The sequence below is a fragment of the Pteropus alecto genome, unplaced genomic scaffold (assembly GCF_000325575.1).
Source record: "Pteropus alecto unplaced genomic scaffold, ASM32557v1 scaffold25, whole genome shotgun sequence".
NCBI classification, from domain to species: Eukaryota; Metazoa; Chordata; class Mammalia; order Chiroptera; family Pteropodidae; genus Pteropus; species Pteropus alecto.
This window is the reverse complement of record NW_006441955.1, coordinates 6628501-6654578: the sequence shown is the minus strand read 5'-3', so window position 1 is coordinate 6654578 and position 26078 is coordinate 6628501. Positions and strand designations below refer to the sequence as shown.

Here is a 26078-nt window from a genome sequence, read left to right as displayed (position 1 = left end):
ATGTCCCCAGTCCCCCTTCTTGGCAAAAGCAGAGGATGGGCAGAGGGGTCACTGCAGTGACCTGAAAAGGAATGCTGAGACCCAAAGAATCCTGGGTGAGAGGCACAGGGAGAGGTGGGAAAAAAGAGAGAGGGAGGGCGCCTGGCATCAGATCCCAGAAGTGGGTGGGCCTTACTCTGGGGGATGTGGATTCCCTGCCACTCTCCTACCTTCACCCCTCCGCCAACCCGCAGCCTAACTGCCTTGGTCCAAGCCTGCCAAGACAGGCCCAGGTGGCCCAGCAGCACCGAACAGCCAGGTGTAGACACTTACCTTGGAAAACTCCCGGTGAGCTACAAAGGTGGCCAAGGCCTTGCACACACTCCACTGCTTCTCAGAGCACAGATCCTCAGAGGCCACCTGGATGCCCACCTGGAGAGGAAGAGCAGGTAGAGGAGTGAGGAGGGAAGAAAAAGAGCTCACCAACCTGAGGTCCCATGGCCCAATGAGACAGGAAGTCCCACCTTAGGCCTGGCCTCTGCTATTTCTGTATCATCCACCAAGTCTGGGAGGCTAGAGATCTAGAATATGTTCTGATTCTGGCCCTAGCTCCCTGGGAAACTTTGGGCAAGTCACTTCCCTTCTCTGGGCCTCAGTTTCCTCATTTGTAAAATGGAGATGAACATACCTATCCTAGCATAGCTATTAAGAGGATTAAAATGAGACTGTCTATGAAAAAGCTTTAAGTGAAATGTTGGCTAAATTGAAAGGACAGGCATGATGGAGGGCACCTAGGGAGTACCTGGGCATTTATGGGGTGCCCAGATACACAGTCAGTACTCTGCTATCCCAGCCTCAGTGGTCCCTCAATAACTACTGGCCCAGCTGGGTGAAGCAGCCTGGGTCTGACATCCATGGGTGAGAAATAGTCTCTCACAGAGCCCTGCGCATGACCAAAGAGTCTTTCAACAACCCTGCAGCATAGGAATCATGCTCCCATTTTACAGATGGAGAGACAGAGACTGCTGGAGGTAAGCTAAAGGACCAAAGCCCAGGGCTCTCCCTGCTCCAGCCCTGCTGCCTCCAAGGTCAGGCACAGTGGCCGTCTTCCCTGCATTTTTGCAACCGCCCGGCTGCTGAAGAGAGGGTCTGAGGCTAAGCGTGAAGATCCAGAAGTCTGGAAGTCAAGTCCCACATGGGGGTGGGGGGGCCTATGGGGCTTAGTGAACTGGAGCAAGTCCCTTCCCCCGCCCCCGGGCCTCAGTTTTCCCTTCTGTGTTATGAGGTGTTGGACAGGAAGAGCCTTAGGATCCTCCCAGTCCTGCCGGCTGTTTCAGAACTCTGCTGCCTCAACCAGGGTTCTGTGAGCATGGGTGTGCCTGGGCTGGGGGCTAAGAATGGAGAAGAGGTAGAAAACCCACCCAGCACCCACTCACCTCCCCCCATCAGATAGTGCCCTCCCACACACACACCTCCATGCTGGAGTTGAAAGCCCGGTTCACCTTGGCCTTGATATTCACCACGTGTCCAACACTGGGAGAGAAAAGCAGGAGGTGAGCCTTCCAGAGGGGAAAGAGGGAGGGTCAGGAAGCCCAGATACTTGCAGGGCCTCTGCTGAGGGGAACTGGCAGGAGAATGTCATGGCTTACAGAGCATATTCACATCTGTGATGTTATCGGAGCCCTCAAACCAAGCTGGCAAGATAGTATTAGCACTCCTTTAACAGAAGGAGCAGCTGTAGCTGAGAGAAGTGGCCCGATTTCATTCTTCTGCCCCCTCTCCCCTGCTACCCCATGTCTAATGAATGCTCCAGCATCTTTCTGCTTTCAACTCAACGGTCCCCTCCTCAGGGAAGCCCACCCTGCCCTCTTGTAGCCCTGTAAGGTTCAGCCTCCTAACACTTCTTCCAGCAGATTAGCCTCTGTCTCCCTTACAATCCTTAAGCTCCAATGGGGCAAGCAAGGATCACCACTGACTTCAAGGCCTAGCACAGGGCACAGGGCACAGGGCAGGTCCTCCACAAGCAGTGGCCTATTGAATTAATGCATTCCACAGTAATTGAATGCCTGCTAAGTGCAAGGGGCTATAAGCAGAAGGTAGGAAGGGAAATTAAAACATTTTTTAAATACCTAATATGTGCCAGACACTGTGTACTACATCATTTAAGCCTCCCAACAAGCTTGGCAGGTAGGTTTAGGGGGAGATTGAGTATCAGAGAGGGTAAGCCATTTACCCAAGGTCACCCAGCTAAAAAGTGACAAAGCCAGGTTTCTAGACTGATTCTGTTGACTGCGCTGGCCTCGCCCCTTCCAGCTGTAGCCTGTCCAGAACGATTCTCACGTCCAGATGAACAATCAGAACCCTTGGGGGAGCCACTTAGCCTGCCGTGTTCTGACTTGTTCATTTCTGTTCATTTTTTTAGCAAGTCAAACAGTCAGCTAGAGGACTGTCATTTTTAGGAGATGCATGCTGACGTGTAGAAGAATGAAGTATCATGGTGTCTGCAAATTATTTCAGCAAAGAGAGAGAGAGAAAAAGGAGAGAGAAGTATATGTATTTGTTTACCTACATATAGATAGAGCAAATTTAGCAAAACGTTAATTATTGAATTTCAGTGATGGTCATCATTGCACTATTCAACTTTTCTAGAATTTTGAAAGTTTTCATGATAAAAAAAAGTTATAAAAGAAAACTTTTGTGATTCTCAAAATAAAAATAGAAGTTTATTTTCTGTGGTGTTAAAAAACAAACCTTTCCCCCCAACCCCTCCTCCTCTCTAGCTTCCCAAAAAGCCAAGCAGACACCATTTTGGACTCCTGAGCTTCTCTTCCTTCCTGACTGTCTTCCACCTCACAGCTCAGGCCAAAACTGGCTCCTTCCCCAGGGTCACTGCCCAGCCTCCTTGGGGACCCCCTGAACCCCCTAGCTCCCAAAGACCCCTCCAGGTGTTCACATCACAGAAAGGCAGCTCCCATAAATAAATCTGACCCTTGTTCAAGCCCTTCACCAGGACCAATTTACTCTCAGGGGACAGGAAGACTATGTTAAATTACGCCACACTGATGCTAACAGTAAAACCCAGAGAAGGAAGAACTCTAGAGATTAAATGGCCAGGTTTCCTCAACAAATAAATTTCAAGGAAAAGAGGAAGGCAAAGGAGGAGGAGGGAGAGAGAGAGATAGTGAGGGGAGAGAGTGTAGGGAGGAGGTATAGTAACTATAGATTTTAAAAAAAAGAAAAGACTCGAGAGACATAACAACCAATTGCAACCTTATTTGCATACTGACTTGAACAACAAAAACTATGAGGCAAAACAAAATAGAAACAAATGCATGAGACTTGTTGATATTTGGGTGTTGATATTAGATGATTCGTGAGAATTATTGTTAATTTTGTTTAGGTGTGGTAATGGCCCTGAGGTTAAGTTTGAAAAGAGTTCTTATCCCTTAGAGATACATTTTGAAATATGTTCAAAAGGCAAAAGCAAAAACAAACCAAAAAAACCTTCCCCAGCTTTCCTCAGGTGCTGCCAGGCCTTTCCTGGCCACCAACCACGCTCTAGACTGCTCCCCAGTTTGTCTTCCTTCCCAGGATCCTCTCCAGCTTTCCCTTCCACCCACACTGTCCTCTGCCCAGACTCACCTTCACGCTACTAGGTTCTGCAGCAGGTCCATCCTTCATGCATGCAGCCCCCTGCCAGTCCTTTCTGACCCTAGCTCCTCCAAGTGCCTCTGTGTTGGCAGCAGAGACCCAGAGCTCACCCAGAATAGCTCTGTTGTTCTTTAAAGTGTCATTACCTACAACACTGACAAGACTGGAGCCAGCTCAAACACCACCTCCAGGAAGTCCCCCTTGACTACCTTCTGTACCACTACACCCGCCCCCAGCCATAGAGAAAATATAGTCCGTTGGTTAAGAACGAGGGCTCTGGGACCAGACTGCATGCCTGTTAGTATATCCGGGGTTCTCCACTAGCTGTATGACCTTAAGTAAGTTACTTCACTTCCCCGTGCCTCAGTTTCTTCATCTGTAAAATGAAGATAAAAACAGCCAGAACCTCATAGCCTTGTTTTGAGAATTAAATAATAAGGCATTAAAATAATGCATCAATATCAGTTCATTAATTGTGACAAAGTTGCCACAGGAATGTAAGATGTTAATAAAGGATTTGGATGTGAGAACTCTCTGTACTATCTACAAGTTTTTTTGTAAATCAAAACTATTATAAAATAGAAGCTATTTAGAAAAAGCATTACAAAGCACCTATATGTCAGAAATCATTATTAGCGCAGAACTTATCCCTTTGAATTGAAATTATGTTTCTATATCTGCCTCCCTGCAGCATAGGAGTTGCTGGGGCCCAGGACCGTATGCTCCAGTTGACTCTGTGTACCACAAACCCAGGATGGGCCCTGGTCTGAAATAGGTGCCAAGTAGTGATGAATGACTGAATAAATGAATACAGAACTGGCCAAACTTTTTCCTTAACCATGACACTCACTACCAGGAAGTTCTGAATAAGCCCTTGGCACTTGACATCCTGGGCACTAATGGCAAGTTTGGGAGCAGGCCCAGAGACAAGAGCACTGTACACAGCCCCTACAGCTCGTCTCAAGGTAGTGAGCTCCTCATTCCTGGAAGTATGTGAGCAGAGATTGAATGACCCAAGCTTCTGGCTTGGGTTTTGCCAAGGTACCTTGTCTAGGGACCTCCCTAGAGTCCAGTGACCCACAGAGAATGTCCTAGCTCAAAAAGGCATTCACCAATTGAGTCTAATCCCTTCCATTTTGCAGATAATAAAACTGAGGCCCAGAGAAAGAGACTGACTTCCCCAAAGTCATGCAGCACCCCATGATGCACCTCAACAACACCCAACTCCAAATCTAAAGCAATTTCCTTGGCCCCACCCTGACAGTACCTAGCAGTGGGCCAGCTCCCAGCCCACCACTGTCTCAGAGACACTGCAGACAGGTCATTTCTCTCCAGAAGCTTCCCCTACTCCATCTGCAAAGGACCTTGGTCAGTTGAGTCAGGTTCCAGGCAGGTGACAGGAGGTAGGACCTGGGTTCGTGATGGGGAGCCCAGAAGGACTGAGAGTCAGGAGGGGCGACTTACCTAATGGTGTGCTCAAAATAGATATCATCCATGGAGGCTGTGACGCAGGGACAGCCAGCATGCCTCTCCGCTGGCATCAGGAGAAGAAAGCCATGCGTTAGTAGCCTCGCATTTCACGCAGGCCTCTGATCAGATGTCAGTGTTCCCGAGCTAAGGCCATGCCTTTTCACTAGCATTCCCACCCTTCTTTCTTTCTTTATTTTTTTACCATGGTTCCTACACCCTGTTTTATATATCTGGGTGTTGTCTGTCTAGTGTCTCTCCCTTCTCTTCAATTGCAAGTTACTTGAGAGCAAGAATCTCTGCCTGCCCCAGTCCCAGAACAGTGCCTCGCACGTAGCAGACACTCAATAAGTGGCTGTTGAATGAACGAATGATCAAGCCATGCTATTCTACCTCCCAGCCTTCTAGAGTGCCCAATCTCTGCCCAGTCAACTTCACCCTCCTTTGCTTGCTTGCCTCTGTTCACATGACTTTGTCTCTCTAGAATCCCTTCTCTGCCCCCAGGGCTGGGTCAAGGTCTCTCGTCTGTTCTTCCACAGACTCATTTTCACCTCCCTTTACCAGTCCCCATGAAACAGTGTTGTGGGGGGAGCAGCTGGGTCACCTGTTTGTCTCTCCCTGCTCTAAGACTGTGAGTTCCCTATGGATTGGAAAATACTGGAACACTGAAAGGAATGAAATGAGTTCAATTCAGCTCCACTCAACTCAGCTCAGTGTAGGGAGCTCCTCAAGGCGGACAGCATGATCTTGGCTCACAGCACTCTCAAGCCATTCTTGGAGCAGCCACATTTAAGGCCATGCTGTGTCGGTACAGAGACCTAAGGACACTCAGACTTGAGAGGTTTGAGGGGGAAGGTGGGCCAATGTTGAGCATGGAGAAATTGGAGAGGGCATTTCAGGCAGGTGGACCAGCATTAGCAAAGGCCAGGATGAGGCACAAGTGTGTCACTCATGGGAACAGTGACCATCTAGGAAAATCGAGTGTATGGGGCCAGCAGTGGGAGGACGGCTATGCCAAGCACAGTCTCACCGGACAGGCAGGCCGTGGTGTCAATCCACTTCAGCAGCTGCCCCACACTCAGCTCACCACGCTGGTTGGTGTGGTAGGGCAGGACCAGCTGGCTCATCTGCACCTCCGTCGGGTTCCGGTACCCTTCACCATCTGCCATGGCACTGTCGTCTTCTGCACGTGAAGCTGACTTTCGGGACTGGCGGCTCGAGAACATAGAGGCAAAGCCCTGGGGAGAGGTGGGGACAGGGAGGTCAGCTCGTCCCCTCGTTCTGCCCATTCCTGAGACCTGAGGGCTAGAGGGAGAACAGAAAGCACCCCAGAGCTACCTCTTCCCAGACCCCAACTCCAAAAGTGATCACCACCCTCCAGCCCATGGCTCAGACTCCAGGGGACAAACTTACACCCAGACTCCTTTTAGCCAACCACTCCATGTTAACACGACCTTGGACTCGAGGGAGGGGAACAAGAGAGGGGAATCCTGCAGAGAATTCAGTCCCTGCTCTAGGTTGTGGACCAGGTTTTTAAAGTTTTTTGCCTCACGTTGACCTTCATTCTTGAAAGAGTCCCTGCTCTCTAACCAGGGAATTCGTTCCTAAGGATTGGTTCCCAGTAAAGTGTTTCAAGAAGCAGCTCCTATTTCATTCCCCAAAGACACTTTCCTCTTCAGATGATGCCTCTGTTAGGTGCTCATTTATCTTTAGCACTTAGCTCTACTGACTGGGAGGGCTCTGGGCGGTCACAGAGCAGCTGTGTGATCCAGGCCAGGGTGGCAGCAGCTGCCAGCTGGAGAACCAGCTGAGAAAATCCTCAAACTCATGAATTAGAGGTGGATTTTCTGTCTAGGGCCCAGCTTTTCTCAGTCCCCAGGCAGAAGTGGCAAGTACCTAGCAGTCCCTTGGATGGGGTGGAATGGGAAGGGGGAGCCAACCAGCCATTCCATCTCTCTGGCCCGCTCTCCCTAATCAGACTGTGAACAAGAACTGGGCACTCACGCGTGCGTGAGAAAAATGACAGGAGGCGTAAGCACGTGAGTTCCAGTTCTCATGGTCAGTGCTAATTGTGGTGATGATAACAGTTGCCACCAACATTTATATAGAACTTATCAAATACTCTTCTAAGAACTTTACGTGTACTGATTCAATTTTATCCACACAACAACCCCCTGAGGTAGGTTCATTACTATCCTCACTTTACAATTGAGGAAACTGAGGCCCCAGTAAGTGTCAAAGCCCAGCTGCGACCCTAGAGGTCTGGCTGTAGTCTGTAGTCTTACCCACCATACCATACTACCTGCAGGGCCTCCTGGGGCCAAGATGAAAAGGAGGCCAGGGTCCTGGGCCTGGATTCAGCAGCAAAGACTGCTACAACCCAATGCTGACCCTGCCACACCTTCTGATGTGGGCCAAGACGGCTCAGGGCAGTGACAGCCCTCTTGCTGGGGACCTGTGCTCCTTATTTAATTCCCCTACTGAGGCTCCCATAGCTAATTCAATAAATTCGAAACACACCAAAGCGACTTGTTCAAGGTCAGTGACCCCTAAGTGGTAGAAATGGGATTTGAGCCAGGCCTGTTTGACCCAGAACAGCTTGTGGGTCCCCAGAGAGGTAGTTTATTCCCAAGAGCCCCTGGGTACCAGATACAGTGCTGGGCACCAAGGGGAAAGAGAGAAGGGCAGCCACTCTCAGAGCTCTCAGCATGGGTGGAGGCTTGCAGGCTGCCAGGCTGCCAGGCTGCCAGGCTTGCAGGCTCTTGCAAGCATCTCACAGGGTGCCGTAGTCCAGGCAGCAGGACTGTCACCATGGCAACCACTGCCAAAGCAATTCCAGCCTGGTGGGCACTGGGGGCCTGCATAAATGTGAATGTGGGTGGCTGCCTTTCTGAGTGTGGGATACAGTAGAGGGAAGAGGTAGGCAGACTGCATTCACCCACACTCTTCCCGATCCCCTCCCACAGCCAAGGGTTCTGCACAGAACAATCCAGGAAGAAGCCCTGGAGAAATTTAAGAAAATAGGGGAGGCAAGATGCAGAGAATAAGCAGGCAGAAGAAAGGGAGCGGATTGTGTGGGGTTTCTGGGCAGTTGTGGACATGCACACACAATGTCCCTGCTTCACGAGCCTATTTTTACATCTACTGACTCACCGAATCCTTACAAGGAAGGCAGAAAGTAAGGACTGTTGACCCCATTTTACAGATGAGGAAAATGAGGACAGAAAAAGCAGTCAGGACACCTGAGTTCCAGTCCTCTGCTTCTCACCTGGTCAATCCCCACTCCCATCAGCCTCCTATTTCCTGTTTCTGAAAAGGAGTCCTTACCTTCCCAATGGATTCTACATGCCTGGGGGCAGGATCTTTGTCTTATTCATTTATTCATTCATTCATTCATTCATTCATTCATGGAGCACTTCCTCCGTATTGTCCCTTGGCCATATACTGAGAATGCAAAGATAAATCAGGCCAATCCCTTTGAGAAGCTCCTACTCTAGTGCTCATGCCTAGAAGGGCCTGGCACACAGTAGGACCTCATGAAAGGTTTGCAGAGGGGCGAGCAGAGAGAGACTTGAGTTTGAATCCCAGCCCTGTCCCTCAGGTGCTATGTGATCCCCAGCAAGTCCCCTTTCCTCCTGAGCCTTATCTATCACTCACAGGGTAGGCAGGGGCAGGGGGAGATTGCTGATCCCTAAGGTACCCCAGCCCCAGTTCCAGGATTCTGGGGTCTCACCCTACAGGGCTGTGGCACACCCAGCTGAGATTTTCAGTGAGGAAGCTAAGGAGCCCTGTCACCCTGTCGGACAGGAAATACTGAGCTCTTTGAACAGGGCTGAGCTCCCATACCCCATCCCCATCCCCTGCAAGCTGAGGGACAAATTCCATTGTAGCTGTCCCCCCACTCACTTCACAAAGAGAAGGGTACATAATCCCTGAGCTAGAGCACCAGTGGAGGGGACAGAGCAGCACTCATGGCCTGGGACACAGCCTCTCAGATTCCAACTTCTTTCTTGGCGCCAAGGCAGTCTGCCCACATTAGGCCAGGCCAGGCCAGGCCTCCTTTTCATCCAAAAGTGGGCAAGCAGCCAGCTTGGGAAGCAGGGGCGTGTGCAGCCCAGGCAGCGTTTGGCCAATGGAGCCCTGGAATCAGGCCACTCCTCCCAGGGCCAGTCATAGGGAGAACGAAGGCCCTGGATGGAGTCAGGTTCTGGAGTGGCCAGCCAGGCTGAGCCAAGACAGCTTACAGGGAGGGCAGAACCTACTTCAAGGTGGAGAGGTCATCTGGGGGTCAGAGACGTGCCCTCTCAGATGGCAGCCATGTCAGGCTGTGGGCCCCAGCCACAGCAGAACTGGCCAGATTTGATAATCCCAGACTAGGCCTCAACTGGCTACACCATGGGCTCTGTGTCCCTCTTCCTGGGCCAGCCATGTCACAGACCTGCTGGTCAAAAGAAGTGAGGCCACTTCACTCAACCCCTCACAGCCGGGGAGACTGAGGCACATGGAGGGAAAGTCTGGTCCAGGGTGAGACAGCTCAGGAGCCAGGATGGACCTGCCTGGCCTCCTTCCAGGCACTTTGAACCACAGCCTCACACTGACCTGGCCTGGGTTCAAATCTTGTTGCACAACTAACTTGTGTGACTTCACTGTGAGGTGCTCAACTTCTGTGGGTCTGTTTTCTTGTCTGTAAAAACAGATTATAATACCTAACTCCAGGGATATTCCTAAGGATGAAATTAAATGAGATCAAGTGTTTAAAACTCCTGGCACATGCCTGCCATATGGTTAACATTTCTTGAGCACTTACTATTAGCATTTTAAAGCTGAGTTTAGGCTCCCTATAGAAATAAACCTGGGAAAGACCTAAATGTAATTGACACTGGACTTTGTGTAGCTCTTTCTCACCCATGAGTTCACCAGAACCCCACAGTGAAGAGGTAAGATCGTTTAAGGGGCAAGATTGTTAGCCTGTTTGAGAGGTTCCGCGAGAATTCAAAAAGCCATTGAAAGTGGAGCAGGGACTCAAGCCAGAGTGTGAGACCGCAAAGCCCATGTTCCTCCCACTCTCCCTCCCTGCCTCTCCCAAAGGGGTGGGAACTAGAAGGCAGGCCCAAGGCGGCAGGGAGAAGCAGCCCTTGGTCCACCCTCAGAGCCAGTGCCCATGAAACGCCTGTTTGTCTGAGCCAGACCGCTCTGAGCCATGTGAGGGAGCTGCCTAAACTGATGCCCTATCCCCACAAAGGTGGCTCCAGCCCCCACAAAGAGACCAGGATGGCCTTCCCATGGTTTCCTCACCAGCAAGGCAGGTGCCTTTAACATCCGAAACTCTCCTTCAGCCCTATTCCCTGCTTTCTTCCCAAAAAAGGCTCTGAGGCAGACTGCACACACACACACAGAACACACAAGCACCAGGAGCCAAAATGCAAACAGAGCTAAAGAACCAAATAAGGGACGAGTGATTATGTTGGGAATCCAGTCGCACAAAGATGCTGCCATAAAGAATTTCATTTGGCCTTGAGATTCCCAGTAGACAAGGCAAAAAAGGGTAGCAGTAGGTACCAAACTCACATAAAAAGTGGAAGCACTCATCCATGAACCTAGCCTGAGGGCTGGGAGAAAGACACAAGCGGGCTGTTCCATAGGCTCATAATTGTCATATAACATTAGATCATGTTATATAACATTAGGTCATATTTTCATTCTAGAAGATAAATAATGGTCCCTAGTGCCCTATACAAACATCTTCGTTTTACTTCTAGCTATAGGGTGTGTTGGTACTTAACGTTTTTCAATATTTGGGAGTGGGAAAGGTAGAGAATTAAACCAATATATTTTTAAGCACCTCTTATATTCCATTCATTTAGTTAACATTTATTGACTACCTAGTATGTATCAAGTTCTATGCTAGGAGCTTTCAGGTGTATTATTTCAATAATTCTCATATCGACCCTGTGAAGCACTGTTATTCTATTTATTTTGCTGATATGCAGACCAAGGCTGAGAACAGGTACATTGCTTCTGAACACCTGAGAAATCAGAGTTTAAGACATGCCCAGACCCATGAGCCAAAGTCCACGTTTACATCTCTAAAGCACTTCCATAAGCCTTGGAGATGGAGAAGATAGAAGAAATTCTTCCCATCTGAGACTCGGAGAGGGGAAGCAAACTACTCCAAGTCACACATCCAGTCAGTGATCAAGGGGAAAACAGAGGTCAGGGCCCAGAGTCCCTGTCCAGAGCCCGAGGCCTGGTTCACGCTGATCGGGCAGTGGGCTTCCCCCTTCTGACAGCCAGCTCTTGGCCTCTCTCAGTATGGAGAGACGGGGGTGGGAGGACCTCCAACCTTCTAAACTGCACTGCACCCCAAATCTGGTGAGGAAGGGAGCTGGGATGGACATAATTGAAACTCTGAGCTAAGGACAAAACTTCTGTCCAGCCCCATCTCACCTTTGGAAGGAGAGCTTCATGGGGGCCTTCCTGTAAAGCTTAATAACACTGGAACTTTTATCAGCTCATCATCCCCAGAAGACCCTGGGCGAGTTACGTTACCTCTCTATACCTCAGCTTCCTCAACTGCCAAATGAGGAAAGTAAAAGAACCTGGGTTGTAGTGAGGACGATAAACAACAGTTAATTTGGGGTAGCTATAATCAAAATCATGGAAAATAAGTGTTCGCAAGGATGTGGAGAAAAAGGAGCCATCTTATTGACTCATTATGTTACATACCTGAAACTACTATAACATTGTATGTTAATTACACCTCAATTTAAAAACATAAAACTTAATTTTAAAAAAGGACCCCTCATACATTGCTGGTGGGAATGTAAAATGCTTGAAAAATAGTTTGATGGTTCCTCAAAAAGCTGAGCACAGAAATACCATATGACTCAGCAATTCCATTTCTAGGTATACACCCGAAAGAATTGGAAACAGGTACTCAAACAAGTACATGAACACACATGTTCATAGCAGCACAATTAACAATAGCCAAAAGGTAGAAACAGTCCAAATGTCCATCAACTGATAAATGGATAAACAGATTGTGGTATATACATTTAATAGAATACTAGACATAAAAAGGAATAAAGTATTGATATATGCTAAAACATGGATGAACTTCAAAAGCACAATGCTAAGTGAAATAAGCCAGACACAAATGGTCACATATCTCCTGGTTCCATTTATGTGAAATATCCAGAATAGATAAATCCATAGAGACAGAAAGCAGATCGGTGGTTGCCAAGGGCTGGGAATGGAAGAATGGGAAGAAACTGCTTTTGCTTTGGAGGGATAGAAACGTTTTGCAACCAGACAGAGGTGGCGGCTATACAACACAGTGAATGCACAAAAGGCCACTGAATTGTACACTTTAAAATGGATAATTGTATGTTTGATTTCACCTTGATAAACTTTTTAATTCTTCAGAAAAACATCTTAGATAAGCATTAGGTGAGTCTGCTAAATAAATGTAAATGTCAATTTTTAACAAAAGATGTTGGAAGCAGACTGTTTAGCATGGTACCTGGCACATGGTAAAAATGGAAGATAGCTTTTCTTATTAGCTCTCTGGGCCTCAGTTGCCTTATCTGTCAAATGGGGCATTTAACTTTAGTTTCCAAGACTCTTTCCAATCATGAAGGGCTTGGCTTCCAAGAACTTTTCAACAAGTCCTCCAACTGTTGGTGGGATTGCAAACTAGTGCAGCCACTACGGAAAACAGTTTGGAGGTTCCTCAAAAAATTAAAAATAGAACTACCTTTTGACCCAACAATTGCACTTCTGAGTATTTACCCAAAGAAAAACTAAAACACTAGTTCGTAAAGATCTATGTACCTCTATGTTCACAGCTGCGCTATTCACAATAGCCAAGATATGGAAGCAACCTAAGTGCCCATCGACAGATGACTGGATACAGAAGTTATGGTATGAACATAAAATGGAATACTACTCAGCCATTAAAAAAATGAAATCTTACCATTTGCAACAACATAGATGGACCTAGAAGGTATTATACTGAGTGAAATAAGTCAGATAGAGAAAGATAAATACTTATACGTAGAATCTAAGGAACAAAAGAAATGAACAAACTAAATGAAAACAGACTCACAGATACAGAGAACAAAACTGGTGATTGCCAGAGAGAAAGGGAGTTGTGGGACTGGATAAAAAAGTGAAGGGATGAAGAAGTACAAATTAGTAGTTTCGAAACAGTCAGGGGGAGTTAGAGTATAGCATAAGGAATACAGACAATATTATTGTAATAGTTGTGTGTAGTGCCAGATGAGTACGAGAGTAATTGGGGGATCACGTCATAAATTATATAAATGTCTAACCATTGAACTGTATACCTCAAAGTAATATAAAATAATAACAAAAAGTTTTTTAAAAAAGTCCTCCAAGATCCCACACAGACCACTGCCAACCTCCAGTTTTGCTCAAACCATGTGACCCCAGCCTCATGGGCTTCTTTCAATTCCTCATACTCATCATGCCGCCCCCCACCACAGGGCCTTTGCCTGTGCCATTCACTCTGCCTAGAGTACCCTTCCCTCTTCTCTTCACCTCTGCAATGCCTATTCATCTCCCAGTTTCATTATCTCTTCCCTCATTCTCATGTTCCAAGCACTGTGTACCTTCCCTCTGTAATGAACGACAACGTTCATTTAGTTGAAGTTGTATTTGACTGACACCAGACCAGAAGATCCACCAGGCAGGAGCCCTCTCTCTCTACTCCTGGTGTCCACGGGACCCGGCACAGAGCCTGGCTGTTTGTAGACCAAATGAATGAGCTTGTTCAGTGGGTTCCTGATTCCCATCAATGTCACCCCACGTACACGGGAAGAGTACAGGCCATGAGGCCAAGCAAGCTTCCCCACTAGAGGCCCAGCTCCCACTCTGCCCCTTCACCTCATTCTAGAATAGAGTGCCCCGAACATCACCTGCCTCCCTCCAACTCCAGGATAAAAATAACCTTGTCTGAAATCTGACACCTATCCTCAGCCTGAGTCATCAAGAGAACTCCCGCAGCCCCACGAAGAAGGCTGCCAGGGGCCAGAGTTGGTGGAGAGGACATTTCCTGCTTTCTCATTCCTAACCCATCTGACCCAAAGGCACATATCTGAGCTGTTATCCTTGGTGAGGTATACAGGGGACCTAAACCCAGAAAAGTCCCAAGTCATGTCCAAGCTTCCCCTACTCTGTACCATACAGCTGGGCTTAAGCACAGGTTTCCCACCTCTACCTACATGGCAGCCCTTTCCTTCACCATGAGAGTGAGGAGGACTTCACAGATCGATTACAACTACCTGCTTGTATGGCTGGGGAGACTGAGACACGGGAGGCTCTCTGTCCAAGGTCTCAAGTGAAAGGGCTAGAGTCAGGCAGACCTTGGGTGAGTTACTGAGAAACTGTGACAGACACGGTCACCCCATCTCATCCGAGGGTAGTGTGAAGATTAAAAGAGATCCCAGAACTGAAGGCACCTGGCTGTGACATGCTGTGACAAGCGTGGAAGCATCCGTGTGAGTAGGCTGGAGAGGGTGGAGCAGTGGGCTGGGCCGGGATTTGTCTTTCCTAAACCACCACAGGCCCCAGCAGCCTGCGTTTCTCATCTTTGGGGAAGTGGAAATGTGGAAAGAGAGGAACGTGGGACTGTGGGTTCTGGAGTGGGGTAGGCTGCATGGGAACCCCAGACCTACCCTCAGAAATGCAGGGCGGCAAGCAACTTGCTTCCACCTCCACCAGTTATTCATGTGTTTGGTGACAACAGAGCTCCCTCACATCCCCATATCCTCACCCGTAAGATGATACCAATAAGTACTTTGCAGAGCTGTCCCGAGACACAAAGGAGGGGACATAGGGAAAGTGCTTTGTAAACTGCAGCGGTCTGGCCAGGAGGACAAGCTCCTCACAGAGCCAGGGTCTAGGTGGGAAGACAGCAATGGAACAAGGGGTGACCTAGGAGGTGCTGCTACACTGAAGGGCAGCAGGGGCCTGTGGGCATGTGTGTGGAGCCTGCAGGACAAAGGACTAGCTGTGTGGGGCCAGGGGTTCAAATTAACTGCAGCCAACACTCTCGTTCCCTTTTCTTTGTATTGTTTGGGTACTGTCCCAGCAACATGCCCCACAACTAACGACTGAAGGGATGAGAGCAAGTTTTGTTTTGTTTTTGTTTTGTTTTGTTTTGTTTTGTTTCGATCTCCCTGGCCCCAGCTTCCTCATCTATAAAACTGAAAGTGTAGGTGTGCAGGTGAGACTGAGAATGATCACTTTCTCTCGCTTAAGTATGTAATACGTGCCAGGCACTGTGCTAAGCACTTTCTTTGCATTATCTTGTTCAATCTTCACACGGCACTAACAGATGAATGTTGTTAGTATTCTCATTTTGTAGAAAAGAGACTCCAAAAGGGGAAGTAACTTGCACACACGCGCGCGTGCACACACACAATCACACAGCAACTCAAAGCCTGAGGCTGTTCGGCTCTCTTGCCTGATAGGCATGGTGGTCAACGCTGCAACCCAGGCATTCGTGCCAGGCAAGGCCCCTCCTCACCACACATGCCGGGCCGGGACCCGTATAGGGACGTTCCCCTCCCTGCCCACCCTCAAGTCCTCTGCAGGAAACAGTGATGCTATCAGTACCTCCTACCTGTCCTACTGGATGCTCAAGGCCCAGAAGCCTATCAGGTGGCCACCATCAGAAGAAAACTGTAAGCTGTCTGTGAGCTGAACACTGTAGTTCGTAAATTCTCAGCTCTCAGGAAACCTCCCAGAGACCGGGGGCTCACTCCCTACTGATGCAGACCCTGCCACTGAAGAACAGGTCTTCCTATCAGATTCTTCATTCCCATCCCCCCACCATTCTCCGTAGCGCTGCCAGCTGCCTCCTTGTGGCTTCCTCTTTTGGGGCTGTTTGCCACCTCCCACCCCCTACCTCCAGCAGATGCTACAAAGAGACAGGAGAGGTCTGCACACAGGCAGTGTAAACCTAAATCTTATGGGCCCCAATCACTCTGATAGTATACGTGGCCCCTCAGGGGAGCTACTCTGATAGCACCCAGCCTGAAACTCACATTCACAGGCAACACCCCCATGATGTTGCTCCTGGTAGTGAGCTGGGCCTTTCAGGAACTGTGAAGAACAGGCTCAGCCTCTCTCTTCATCAGAGTCCTTCCTGCCTTCCCTGTCAGACAGCCAAGGCAGCTGCCTGACACTGCCTCTGGGTCACCATGGCAACAAGTGGCCAGGTGATAGGTCAGGCCCTGTCACCCTGCCAACAACCCTGTTTAACCTTGGAGCTGGAAACAACGGCTACAGGCATCACAAGTCCCCTTTAGGAGGGCATGGGAGAGGGAGAGAATGAGAAGAGGGAAAGGAGAAGAAAAAGGTGACAGAGACAGAGAAAGAGAGACAGAAGGGAAACAGAGGGAGGGGAAAGAGAGACGGAGATTAGAAAAACCGTGTGGTCAAATAATAGAGGCTGGTAGGGAACAGAGGAAGTAAGAGAGAGGGAGGGAGGGGAAAGAGAGACGGAGATTAGAAAAACCATGTGGTCAAATAACAGAGGCTGGTAGGGAACACAGGAAGTAAAAGAGAGGAGAAAATTTCTCTCTCTCTCCCTCTCTCTCTCTCTCTCTCTCTCTCTGGAGGGAAGTAAGAGAAGCAGGAAAGGAAAGGGGCTCTCTCACCTTCCCAGACTGTACACATTCCTCAGGCCTCAGCTGCTCCTCTCAGCCCCGCAGGGTTCTGGCCGCAGCTGGGACTTCCTGCCCCAGGAAGCTGGCAGCACGTAGGGTGGCCCCCTGGAGGCCCAGCACTTCTCCAGTCCCTGCAGGCCCCTCCTGTTGAGGGTTGGTATCTTCCCCGCATCCCACCTCTTGTGGGACCCCTTCCCTTCCTGTGAGACCCCTTCCCTTCCTGTGGGACCCAGCCCTTTGGGCAGCACCTTGGGGCTGACCTCCCCCACACTCCCCAAGGCCCCAGACATCCCCAGTTCTCCTGCCTGCCCAGGTCTACAGTCCTCCTTGTCTTCTGTCCCGCCACATTCAGCTTTCCCTTGAACAACATGCCAACTTTTTCCCACAAAGTGTTCAAGAAACCATTCCAAAGCAGAGCTGGATTGTGACATCCATGAACGCATTCCCTTACCCTATGTGAGGAGTGGACCAGGCCTTAGAACGAGGCCTAACAAGGAGATGCCTACTCTCAAGGGGCTGCTTCTAAGGCCTGGAGTCACCAGGCTTAAGGGTACGACCCAGGCTGGCCCAGCCCATCTCCGGCAAGGGCCAATGACCTGAGCAGAGCAAGGTAGATGGATGGCTCTCCACAGGGTGCTTACCACACACACTCCAGGTCCTTCCCTCAGCCTCAAGTTCTCTGGCTGCAGGTTACCTGTCCTAGTCCCACCTCCACCCCTATGCGCCCTATACTGTCTCAGAGGAATCTGAGCCCACGGGAGAGCTTTGCTGAAGAAATGATGATCAGGGCACAGAGAGAGAAGGTAAAAAACAGAAGGCCCAAGGGGCTGACAAGAGGGCAACAGAAGACAAATCCGCTTGGAATCCTAGCCCTGTCCATCTCCCTGGGTAACCATAAGCCATTTACTTAAGCCACTCTCAACCTCACTTTCCATATCTATAAAATGGGAATAAAAATATCATAGAGAGGATTCAATGAGATTCTATGTGCAAGGTAGTTAGAATAGGATCAGACCCTTTAAACTGCTCAAAAAGTGTCAGCTCTTCACGTTGTTAAAAAGCAAGGCATTATAAATGACACAGGAAATCATCAGAGCCAGGAAGGGCCTGCACAGGTCTCTGGGGATAAGAGACACCCATCATGACCATCCAGGCAGCCCTCGCAGAGCCCTTGCCAAGCCTGAGGATGAAGGCCCACCTTCAGACAGACAGCGGAACTTTGGGGAAGCTCCCAGCAGCAGTGGGGGACAATCTGTCTAGCACCGGGGCTTCATTTCAGCCATGAACCAAGATGCTGAACAGAAAGGATTTTGAGGAACTCCACAGAGGCCTCCCACAGATGTCCATATACAGTCTAACCAGACTCAGGAACTGCTGGGCCTTAAGTAGATGTGACAGAAAGGCTTAAGACCCCTCACGAAGGAAATGACTTCTTGGAATAAAAGGTGGCGATCACTAGAAACCAGCTCCAGATCACTGGAAACAAGGCCTTCCAAGCATAAGGAAAGAGATCATTGGGGCAGGAATAGGCATATTTTGCACATTTTTCATTTGCATAAATCCAGAACTTTGTAAGTGCTCAGTAAACATGTTAAATCGAACCTGAGAGGTGTCACCAGTGGACTGACATTTGTCTGCTCAACATTTGATCAAATGGCTTGAATGAAGATATGCCAGGTCATAGATGGCAACCTGAAACGTAACAAACGTAAAACCAAGCAGATGAAAATAAACAGGATTCATGGTATTAGGCTGCATATATATTTTTCCGTTGCAGTCATTTTGCTTTAAGTTATATACATGCTGGGGTAGCTCTAGCTTAGTGGTTGTTTATGAAAAAAACAAGCCACATGATTTCACCTGTCCACAGCTCAACAGTGACAACTCTTGCTGTAACCAAATGGGCACCCTGTGGTACTGAAGTCTTCCGCTGTGGTGAGGGGTGGGGATGTGTTTAAGGCAGGAAAGATTTAGTGGTGGGGAGGAGACACCGCTAGTACGTGGCAGGCAGCATGAGGCCCAGACCTATGAAGGGGAACAGAGAGAACAGGGAGTGGCACAGGACAACCAGGCCCCATGAGGGACAGTGAGGGGCTGGGCAACATGTAGCCTAGGTGACGCACCTCTGGCTGCAGATCTAAGGGCTAACTGGGTCAGAGGACAGGAAAGGTCATAGTCATGTATAAAACCAAGACCAGATGGGGTGGACAAGTTTAGAAAGAAGCCAGTTCTGGCTGGGGATCAACACCGATCCTTTTTAAAACTCTCGTTCATTTCTTCAAGGTGCTGGGACTATAGCATCGAACAAGACACAGACTCTTCTCTTATAGACAGTCAACAAACAAAAAAGCAAGATCATTTTAGGGAATGAAAAGTGCTACAAGAAAAAAACAGCGGATGTGACAAAAAGAGAAGGTGGTGGACAGGGAAGGCTAATTTAGGTTGGGTAATCAAAGAAGCTTCACAGCCAAGATCTGAATGAATGACAAGAAGGAGTGATTTTTCAAGGCTCTGGGGGCACAGGGTTCCAGGTAGAGAAACAAAAGGTGCAAAGATTTCAAAGAAGGATGAGGACAAGCTTGGCTGCCGGAGGAACAGCAGGGTGGTCAGGGTGGCTGGAGCATTGTCAGGGAGTGGAGCACAGTAGGTCATGAAGTCAAGGGAAAAGGCAGGGCCCTTGTCACCCAAGGCTTTGTAGGTCCCAGTGGAGTTTGGATTTTATTCCAAGTGTGATGGGAAGAACTGGAGGCTGTAAGTAGGGAGGTAGGTGACCTGACCTGGCATTTTAAGATCACTCTGCTGTTGTGTGAGGATGGATTTCAGGGAGAGGGAAGAAGCAAGGAGACTCCTCAGTGGGCCACTGCAGTCCAAGGAGAGATGATGGAGCCTGGGCTGGGCTAGTAACACTGGAGACCAGAGAGGTGACGGCCCCAGGGAGTACCTGGGAGGTGGAGCCAGCACAACTTGCTGATGGATTCCACCTGTGAGAGCAAGAGAACGGGGGCAGTGCAGGGAGGACTCGGGCTTTAGACAAATGGCAGGTGGATGCCACATGGTGCTGCTTACTGAGTTGGGAGAGACCAAGGGAGAAATAAGGAGGGGGTAGAATCAAGAATTTTTGAGATCCTATTAAACACTAAAGAGAGATGTCAAGGAAGCAAATGAATGCTCAAGGTTAGAGCTCACTGGAGAAGAGGCGGCACCTGGAGACATGAGGGCATATGGGCATTTAAGATCCACAGCACTTGCAATCAGTCAAATATTGCTGCCAATTCTTTGCTTCTCTACGACAGGTCAGGTCTAATCCCCTCTGGAGCCTTGAGTCTGGGTAGTCGCCCATAGTGATATTTCAACTGGTGACTTCTGAAGCTAGATCATGAGAATCCTGGCAGCTTCCACCCAGGCCTCTTAGAACTCTTGCTGCGGTGAAGCCAGTTGCAAGGTGAGGTGAGAAGTCTGATCACCCTGAGTCCATTGTATGAAAAAGCTCCAAGCTCCATCTGGGTGCTGGGAATGACAGTCCCAGCTAGCCCAACCTTCTGGCTATGCCAACAGGCCAGATACCAGTGACAATACCTCAGACTCCCTTGTCCTGCCCATCTGCCAGCTGAATACTACCAAGTAACCTCCATCAGTGCCACGGAGAGCAGAAGAGTCACCCAGCCAAGCCCTGCCCGAATTGCTGACCCACAAAATCTCAAGATGTAATAAAATGGTTCTTGTTTTAAGCCACTAAGTTTGGGAGTAGTTTGTCACACAGTGTAGTAACTAGAACAGACATCCAAGGCGAGAGCAAAGACAGCTATTGAAAGGTTGGGTGGGAGGAGGGGCCTGCAGAGGACTGAGAAGGAGCATTGGGCAACATGGGAGGAGAACCAGGAAAGGGTGGGTCTCCAGAAGGACAGGCACCTGCAGATCCAGGGTGCTGAGAATTGAAGGTAAGGGAGTGGGAGGGAGGGCAGAGCGAGAGAGGAGTCCAGTCACGGGGGATTAGGGAACACAGGAGATATAAAGAAGTGAAAGCAGGGACCACATAATACTCTTTTGGAGATTTTTGTGGGAAAGGGGAGCAAAGAAACAAGAGAGGAGTTGGAAGGGGACCTGGGGACAGGGGAGAGGTGTAGTTTGCCTGGATGCTAGGAGGTACTAGAGCTCATTTGTCTGCTAATGGGACAGAGCCCGTAGGAAAGGGGTCCTCCTGAGCCAGAAAGCTGCTACAACACAAGGGCTGCCCAAGAACTGCCCTTGCAAAAGCTCAAAGATCCTTTTTTAGAAATTGATGACTGTCAATTATTGTGCACTTTCTGTGTGCCAGGCCTCACTCATCCTTTGGGGTCCTTTAATTCTCAACTCCACTCTGAAGCAAGAGTCCTCATTCTGTGGTTGAGGAAAAGGAAACTCAGACAGGGAACATGGAACGAGCCACCCAAGGACATATGGCCAGTAAAAGACAGATGAGAGATTGGTCTTCGGTTCCCTGACTCCAGAGCCTGGCAGGGGTCGTGCTGGGGGGACACCAGCCCTGAAGGAGATCCAGTCACCAGCCCTCAGGACTTCTAGCACTTTGAAGACCCTCCATGGGTTGCCTCTCATCACTCCTGCCTTTCAGGTGACAGGAAGAAAAGCTGACCAGTTCATCCCACCTGTCATTATCCCAGAGCAGCCTATCCACAGGGCCAAGCAGGTTCAGAAGTCTCTCTCAGCTTCTCGACTGCCTAGCTGAGAACCAGCTTGCTCAGTGAGACATATCTCTTAGCGCGGCTGCCCGGAAGCTCTCCTTTTATCTTCAAAAGCAGAGTAGGGTGGGTAGAGGCCAGGTAAACTCAGAGCCCCAGGAGGCCCTCAGGGTAAGGAGTGGAGTGGTGCGGGGAAGGGGGGCGGGCGGACAATGCTATTCTTGCCCCCTTCCCCCACTCTCTTCAGGGGAGGGTCCCTCTCCTTGCCTCAAAGTCATTTAACCCTCAGGCCCTTTCCTCTCTCCAGGCCCCCATTCCCACATACCCCACTGCTCTTAAGGCCTGTAGGCATGCCATTCAATCTCTTGAAATTCATCTTCTCTGTATAAATGCCAGCATGGAGCTAACCTGCTTCGCACAAGGCAGACTCAGGTGACAGGGACCATTATTTCTCCTGTGTCCCCATGTTACAGAAGAGGAAACAGGCTGGGAAAGTGGTAGCCCCTACCAACTAGATAAGAGCCAGCTAGAGTCTTCTGACTCCAGACCACCCACCTATCCCTCCCTCAGCTCCTGGGGACCATATCCCCAGAGAAGGGTCTTTCCACACCCTCCCTAAGGAATCAAAAGGAAATAGAGACCCACCTGGTTCAGCTCAGCCCTGGAGTGTGCTGGAAACCTCAGGCTGCTTTAGGAAGGCTCAAGGGCCACTCCCCTTCCAACCTCTGACCAGTTTCCAGGACTGGGAGCAGGGCCATACCTGACTGGCCGCACCCCTGGGGCGGATCACAGCCTGTTGTAACTGCCACTCCCATTGTCTAGAGGAGGATGCCAAGGAGTAGAGAGACCTGGGGTTTGGCACCACCACCTGCAGTGAGCATCTTATCCCAAGTGAGGGGCCACAGGGGAGGTGCTGCCAGCCAGCCTGCTGACTCTCTGGGCTTTTGGACAACCATACCAGGTAAAGCAGGTACACGTGCTTCCTAGATTGTAAAGTAGGTACACACAGGAGGACACACTAAACTCCTTGAGGACAGGGGCCAAGTCCCATGCACCTGTAGAGTCTCAGTGCCTCACTACATAATTTTTTTTTCCAATTCTATTGAGAGATGATCGACAAATAAAACTTGTAGATATTTAGGTTGCACAATGTGATGTTTCGATATACATATGCATTGTGAAATGATTACCACAATCAAGAGATGCTTAATATTTAATGTCTACTGACATTAATTAATGTCTGATTTGCTGAGGTCAAATTATTACTATTGAAGAAGCCCAGGACAGGACATACATATTGCCCTCAAGGGGTCACTGACAAATTCTCTCCCCAGTCCTTGTAGAACAGGCTCTTTCCCACATCTCATGCACGAGTGGCTCTGACCATGCTTCCTGACCTGGAAAAGCTTTCACGTCTAACTCATCACCTCTTCTAGGGAGCCTGCTCTACCCTTAAACTGCGAGGAGCTACCTCTGGGCTTCTCTCTGTCACAGCCTGGCCACGCTGCTGTCATCATCAGTTTGTTCCTCTCTCTGTCTCCTCATCAGCTTGGGGCACCTGAGGACAGGTCTAGCGTGACTCATGCCTGTGTCCCCAAAGCACCAGACTCTGGTCCTTTCCATCACTGCCTTAATGCCACCTCCTAGCCAAAAGGAAGCTGCTCCTGGGGAATGGCAGGAGCACACAGGCCCACAGCCAGGGAGCTGGCAGAGGACCCAGCTGCCAGCACCATCTGTCCCTGGAGCCACAGGACAGAGCAGGCACAAGGCAACAGTGTCAGTTCCTCAGCTCAGCCAGGTCAGCCCAGGACAAGGAGAAGAGCTACAGCACCAGGGCCCCTGCCCAGGTGCAGCTTAGTACCCTAAGACAAGACTTGGAATTCTTTAACTAGTTCAAAGCAGGTCAATGCCAGAGCCTTGGTTTTCTTATCTATAAAGCCAGATGAACACCAGTAGCCTGGCAGAGCTGATGGGAAGTTTAAATATGCCTGACACTTAACAGGCACCCAACAGAAGCTGTCTTTTACCATCTCGTCGGACAGCCAACCCTGTCATTGACCCATTGAGGAAACTGAAGTACAGATGAGATGAAAAGAAAAGAACCGACATTCACCATGGCCGATTATGTGCCAAGTTCTATGTTCCTCCTCCTAAGTCTTTCATCTTGCCAATGATCTAACAAGAGCATTGTATAGGAACAGGCCTAGTTCACAGATGAGGAAACTGAGGCTTATAGGGGTGAAGTTAGTTAGTGTCTGCAAGGCAGCTCCCTGGACACTTACACTGTGGGGCAGAGCAGTGAGGCACCATCCAGAGGCTCCAGGGATGCCAGTTCTGCCTCACCTGGACCAGGTACAGGTAAAAGGCACAAGGGCAGCCTTCCTTGAGGCTGGTGTGTGCAAGGTGGAGGGAGGCAGGTAGCCCTGGCTCTGCATCGTCAGTATATGACGATGGGCAACGGAGACTAGGAGGGGGTGGGTCTGAGTGTGACACACAGTAAGACCATATTCTGGGTACACAGAGGCTCCAGATGCCTTCCTGGTCAAGACAGAGGCTTGAAAAGGGTCCTAGACCCCTAGATAAAGGTTCTGAGTCCCTTGCCAGCTGTACAGGCCTAGGAACATCATTTCGCTTCTCCATGCCTTATCTGTACCAGGGACCTGATCCTATTGTCCACCTCCCTGTTATGGGGGCTCTGGGTAGATGGGAATGTGGCTGGGACCTTCAAGGTTCTGGCCATCCAGAGGAGAGGAACCATGATGATGTGTTTTCCTAGGTTCCTGAGCTCAGCGTGCAGGGACTGCATACCTTGGCACCAAGCCTGGAGGGCCAGAGAGTCCTCAAGGAGAACACAGTCTAGTGGCAGGACGATACAACATACCACATTCTAAACCCCAGACCTTGCCTACAGGACCCACACACCCAGCCCGCAGCACATGGCAGCCATGTCTCAGCTCCTTTCAGCTGCTCTGCCCTCACTCGCTCCACTCCAAGCCACACTAGCCTCCATTCAGCAGCTCAGAGGCACCAAACTCCCCTCACCTCGGAGCCCGCAAATGAATGCTGTTCCCTCTGCCTGTAATGCTCTTCCCTCAGCTCCTTCCATAGCTGCCTCCTTCTCGGCTGCTAGGTTTCTGCTCAGTTGTCACCTGCTCAGAGAGCTCTCCCCTGACCTCTCTCATTATTCCCTAACAGTTCTCTGTTCTCCAGATAGCCTCAGTTTAATCTCAGCGGTTCCACTCACTAGCTGTGTGACCTTGGGCAAGTTACTTAACATCTCTGTCTCAGTTGTCTCAGTTTCATCTTAAATATGGGCACGATACCCTCATCTACTTCAGTGTTGTTATAAGGAATAACTGAATTCATGCATGCTTGGCATATAGCTGACACTTCTTATGTCACATTCACTCCTCTTACAGCACTTAGCACAGATTTTCCTTGTGCATTTCTTTGACCGCCTTTTCACTGTGTCTCTGTCATTAGCTGTCAGCTCCATACACCAGCCTAGGTTCATCACAATGCATTCAGCACCTGACACATGCTAATCCCTGTGGAGGAAACAACTAAAGTCAGGACAACATCCTGAGGAAACACCATTAATTTGGGGGTAGGCAGGATGGGGACTTGAAGGGGAAATGATGGCTAAGCCAGGTTTTGAAAGGTAAAGAAGAGCCTCCAGAGGAGACTAAGCACTACGGGTGTCTGCCCACAGCTGAGACTGGGGTTCAAATGTGGCTCTTAAATAGGCCAAAGCTAAATGGCCAAGTCTCGCCTCTTCCTCCAGGAAGCCTTCTAGGACCACTTTAGCCCCCTTCTGTGCTACCATTGTCATTCATTCATTCAGTAGCTTTTGCATTCCTACTATATGATGGATACACGTCATTTTATGACTACGGGCCTCCCCTCTACCTCCACACAGTGAGATCCTCAAGGTAGATGGCCCCTGCCTTTCACCATCAGGACCAACCTCAAGGTGATGCACAAACCCTTCACAACTGTCCAGCCCCCTAGGATGTTAAGGCTGGTTGGGGACCTCAGGGATAGCCAGAGAGGGGGAGCACCTAGTCCAAGGTTATGAATGAGCAATGGGGTAAAGATAACATTCTAATCCAGGGTGACCAAACGTTGTGCCCTCAACCTCCCCACACTCTGAACTAGACCCCTAATGAGGCTGTGGGGCTGGGTAGAGAAGAGCACCTCCAGTTGTCCACAGGTTCAGGGTGAAGCAGGGGGTCACCCAAGGGGTGTGGAGCAGCGTGTAGGTCTGTGGGCGCATGAGCATGTGCACAGACAACAGCGCTGTTTCTAACCTTTAACCACCCTGTCGGCGGCACTGCTCGGGCACAGGGCTTCTCAGGGGAACTGGCACGAACAGCCCCATCCTCATTTCTGGGGTAAACAAGGTTCCTGGGCCCCAGTGGTTGCTGAGCCAGGCTAGAATTCAGGCTGAGCAGAGATACCCAGCCTCCCAGCCTCCCACTAGAGTGCCAGCGGTACCCTGCCAGCCCAGGAGTGTGGGACTCAGTGCCCAGTATAGACTGACCCTTGGATGGGGTTTCCACTGAGAGAGACTGGACAGGGAACCTTTCCAGCACCAATGAACAGGCAC

General features: G+C 49.6%; 1 protein-coding gene and 1 pseudogene across 4 annotated transcripts in view; one reads left to right on the top strand and one right to left on the bottom strand.

The window, feature by feature from the left end:
* Positions 1 to 26078, bottom strand: part of ACOT11 (acyl-CoA thioesterase 11) — a 45012-nt gene that overhangs the window by 11909 nt on the left and 7025 nt on the right. The window contains exons 2-6 of one of the 4 annotated variants that reach the window (XM_025052073.1): positions 18396 to 18485; positions 6128 to 6335; positions 5095 to 5164; positions 1452 to 1512; positions 313 to 411 (exon numbers count right to left, since the gene is read on the bottom strand). In XM_025052073.1, the coding sequence (XP_024907841.1) occupies positions 313 to 411; positions 1452 to 1512; positions 5095 to 5164; positions 6128 to 6323 (426 nt within the window). In that variant the 5' untranslated portion in view covers positions 6324 to 6335; positions 18396 to 18485. Of the gene's footprint in view, positions 1 to 312; positions 412 to 1451; positions 1513 to 3925; positions 4007 to 5094; positions 5165 to 6127; positions 6336 to 16784; positions 16926 to 18395; positions 18486 to 26078 lie in introns of those variants that run through there. The other 3 variants (XM_025052074.1, XM_025052075.1, XM_025052072.1) reach the window with 3 other exon arrangements.
* Positions 15596 to 26078, top strand: part of LOC102882998 — a 57240-nt pseudogene continuing 46757 nt past the window's right edge.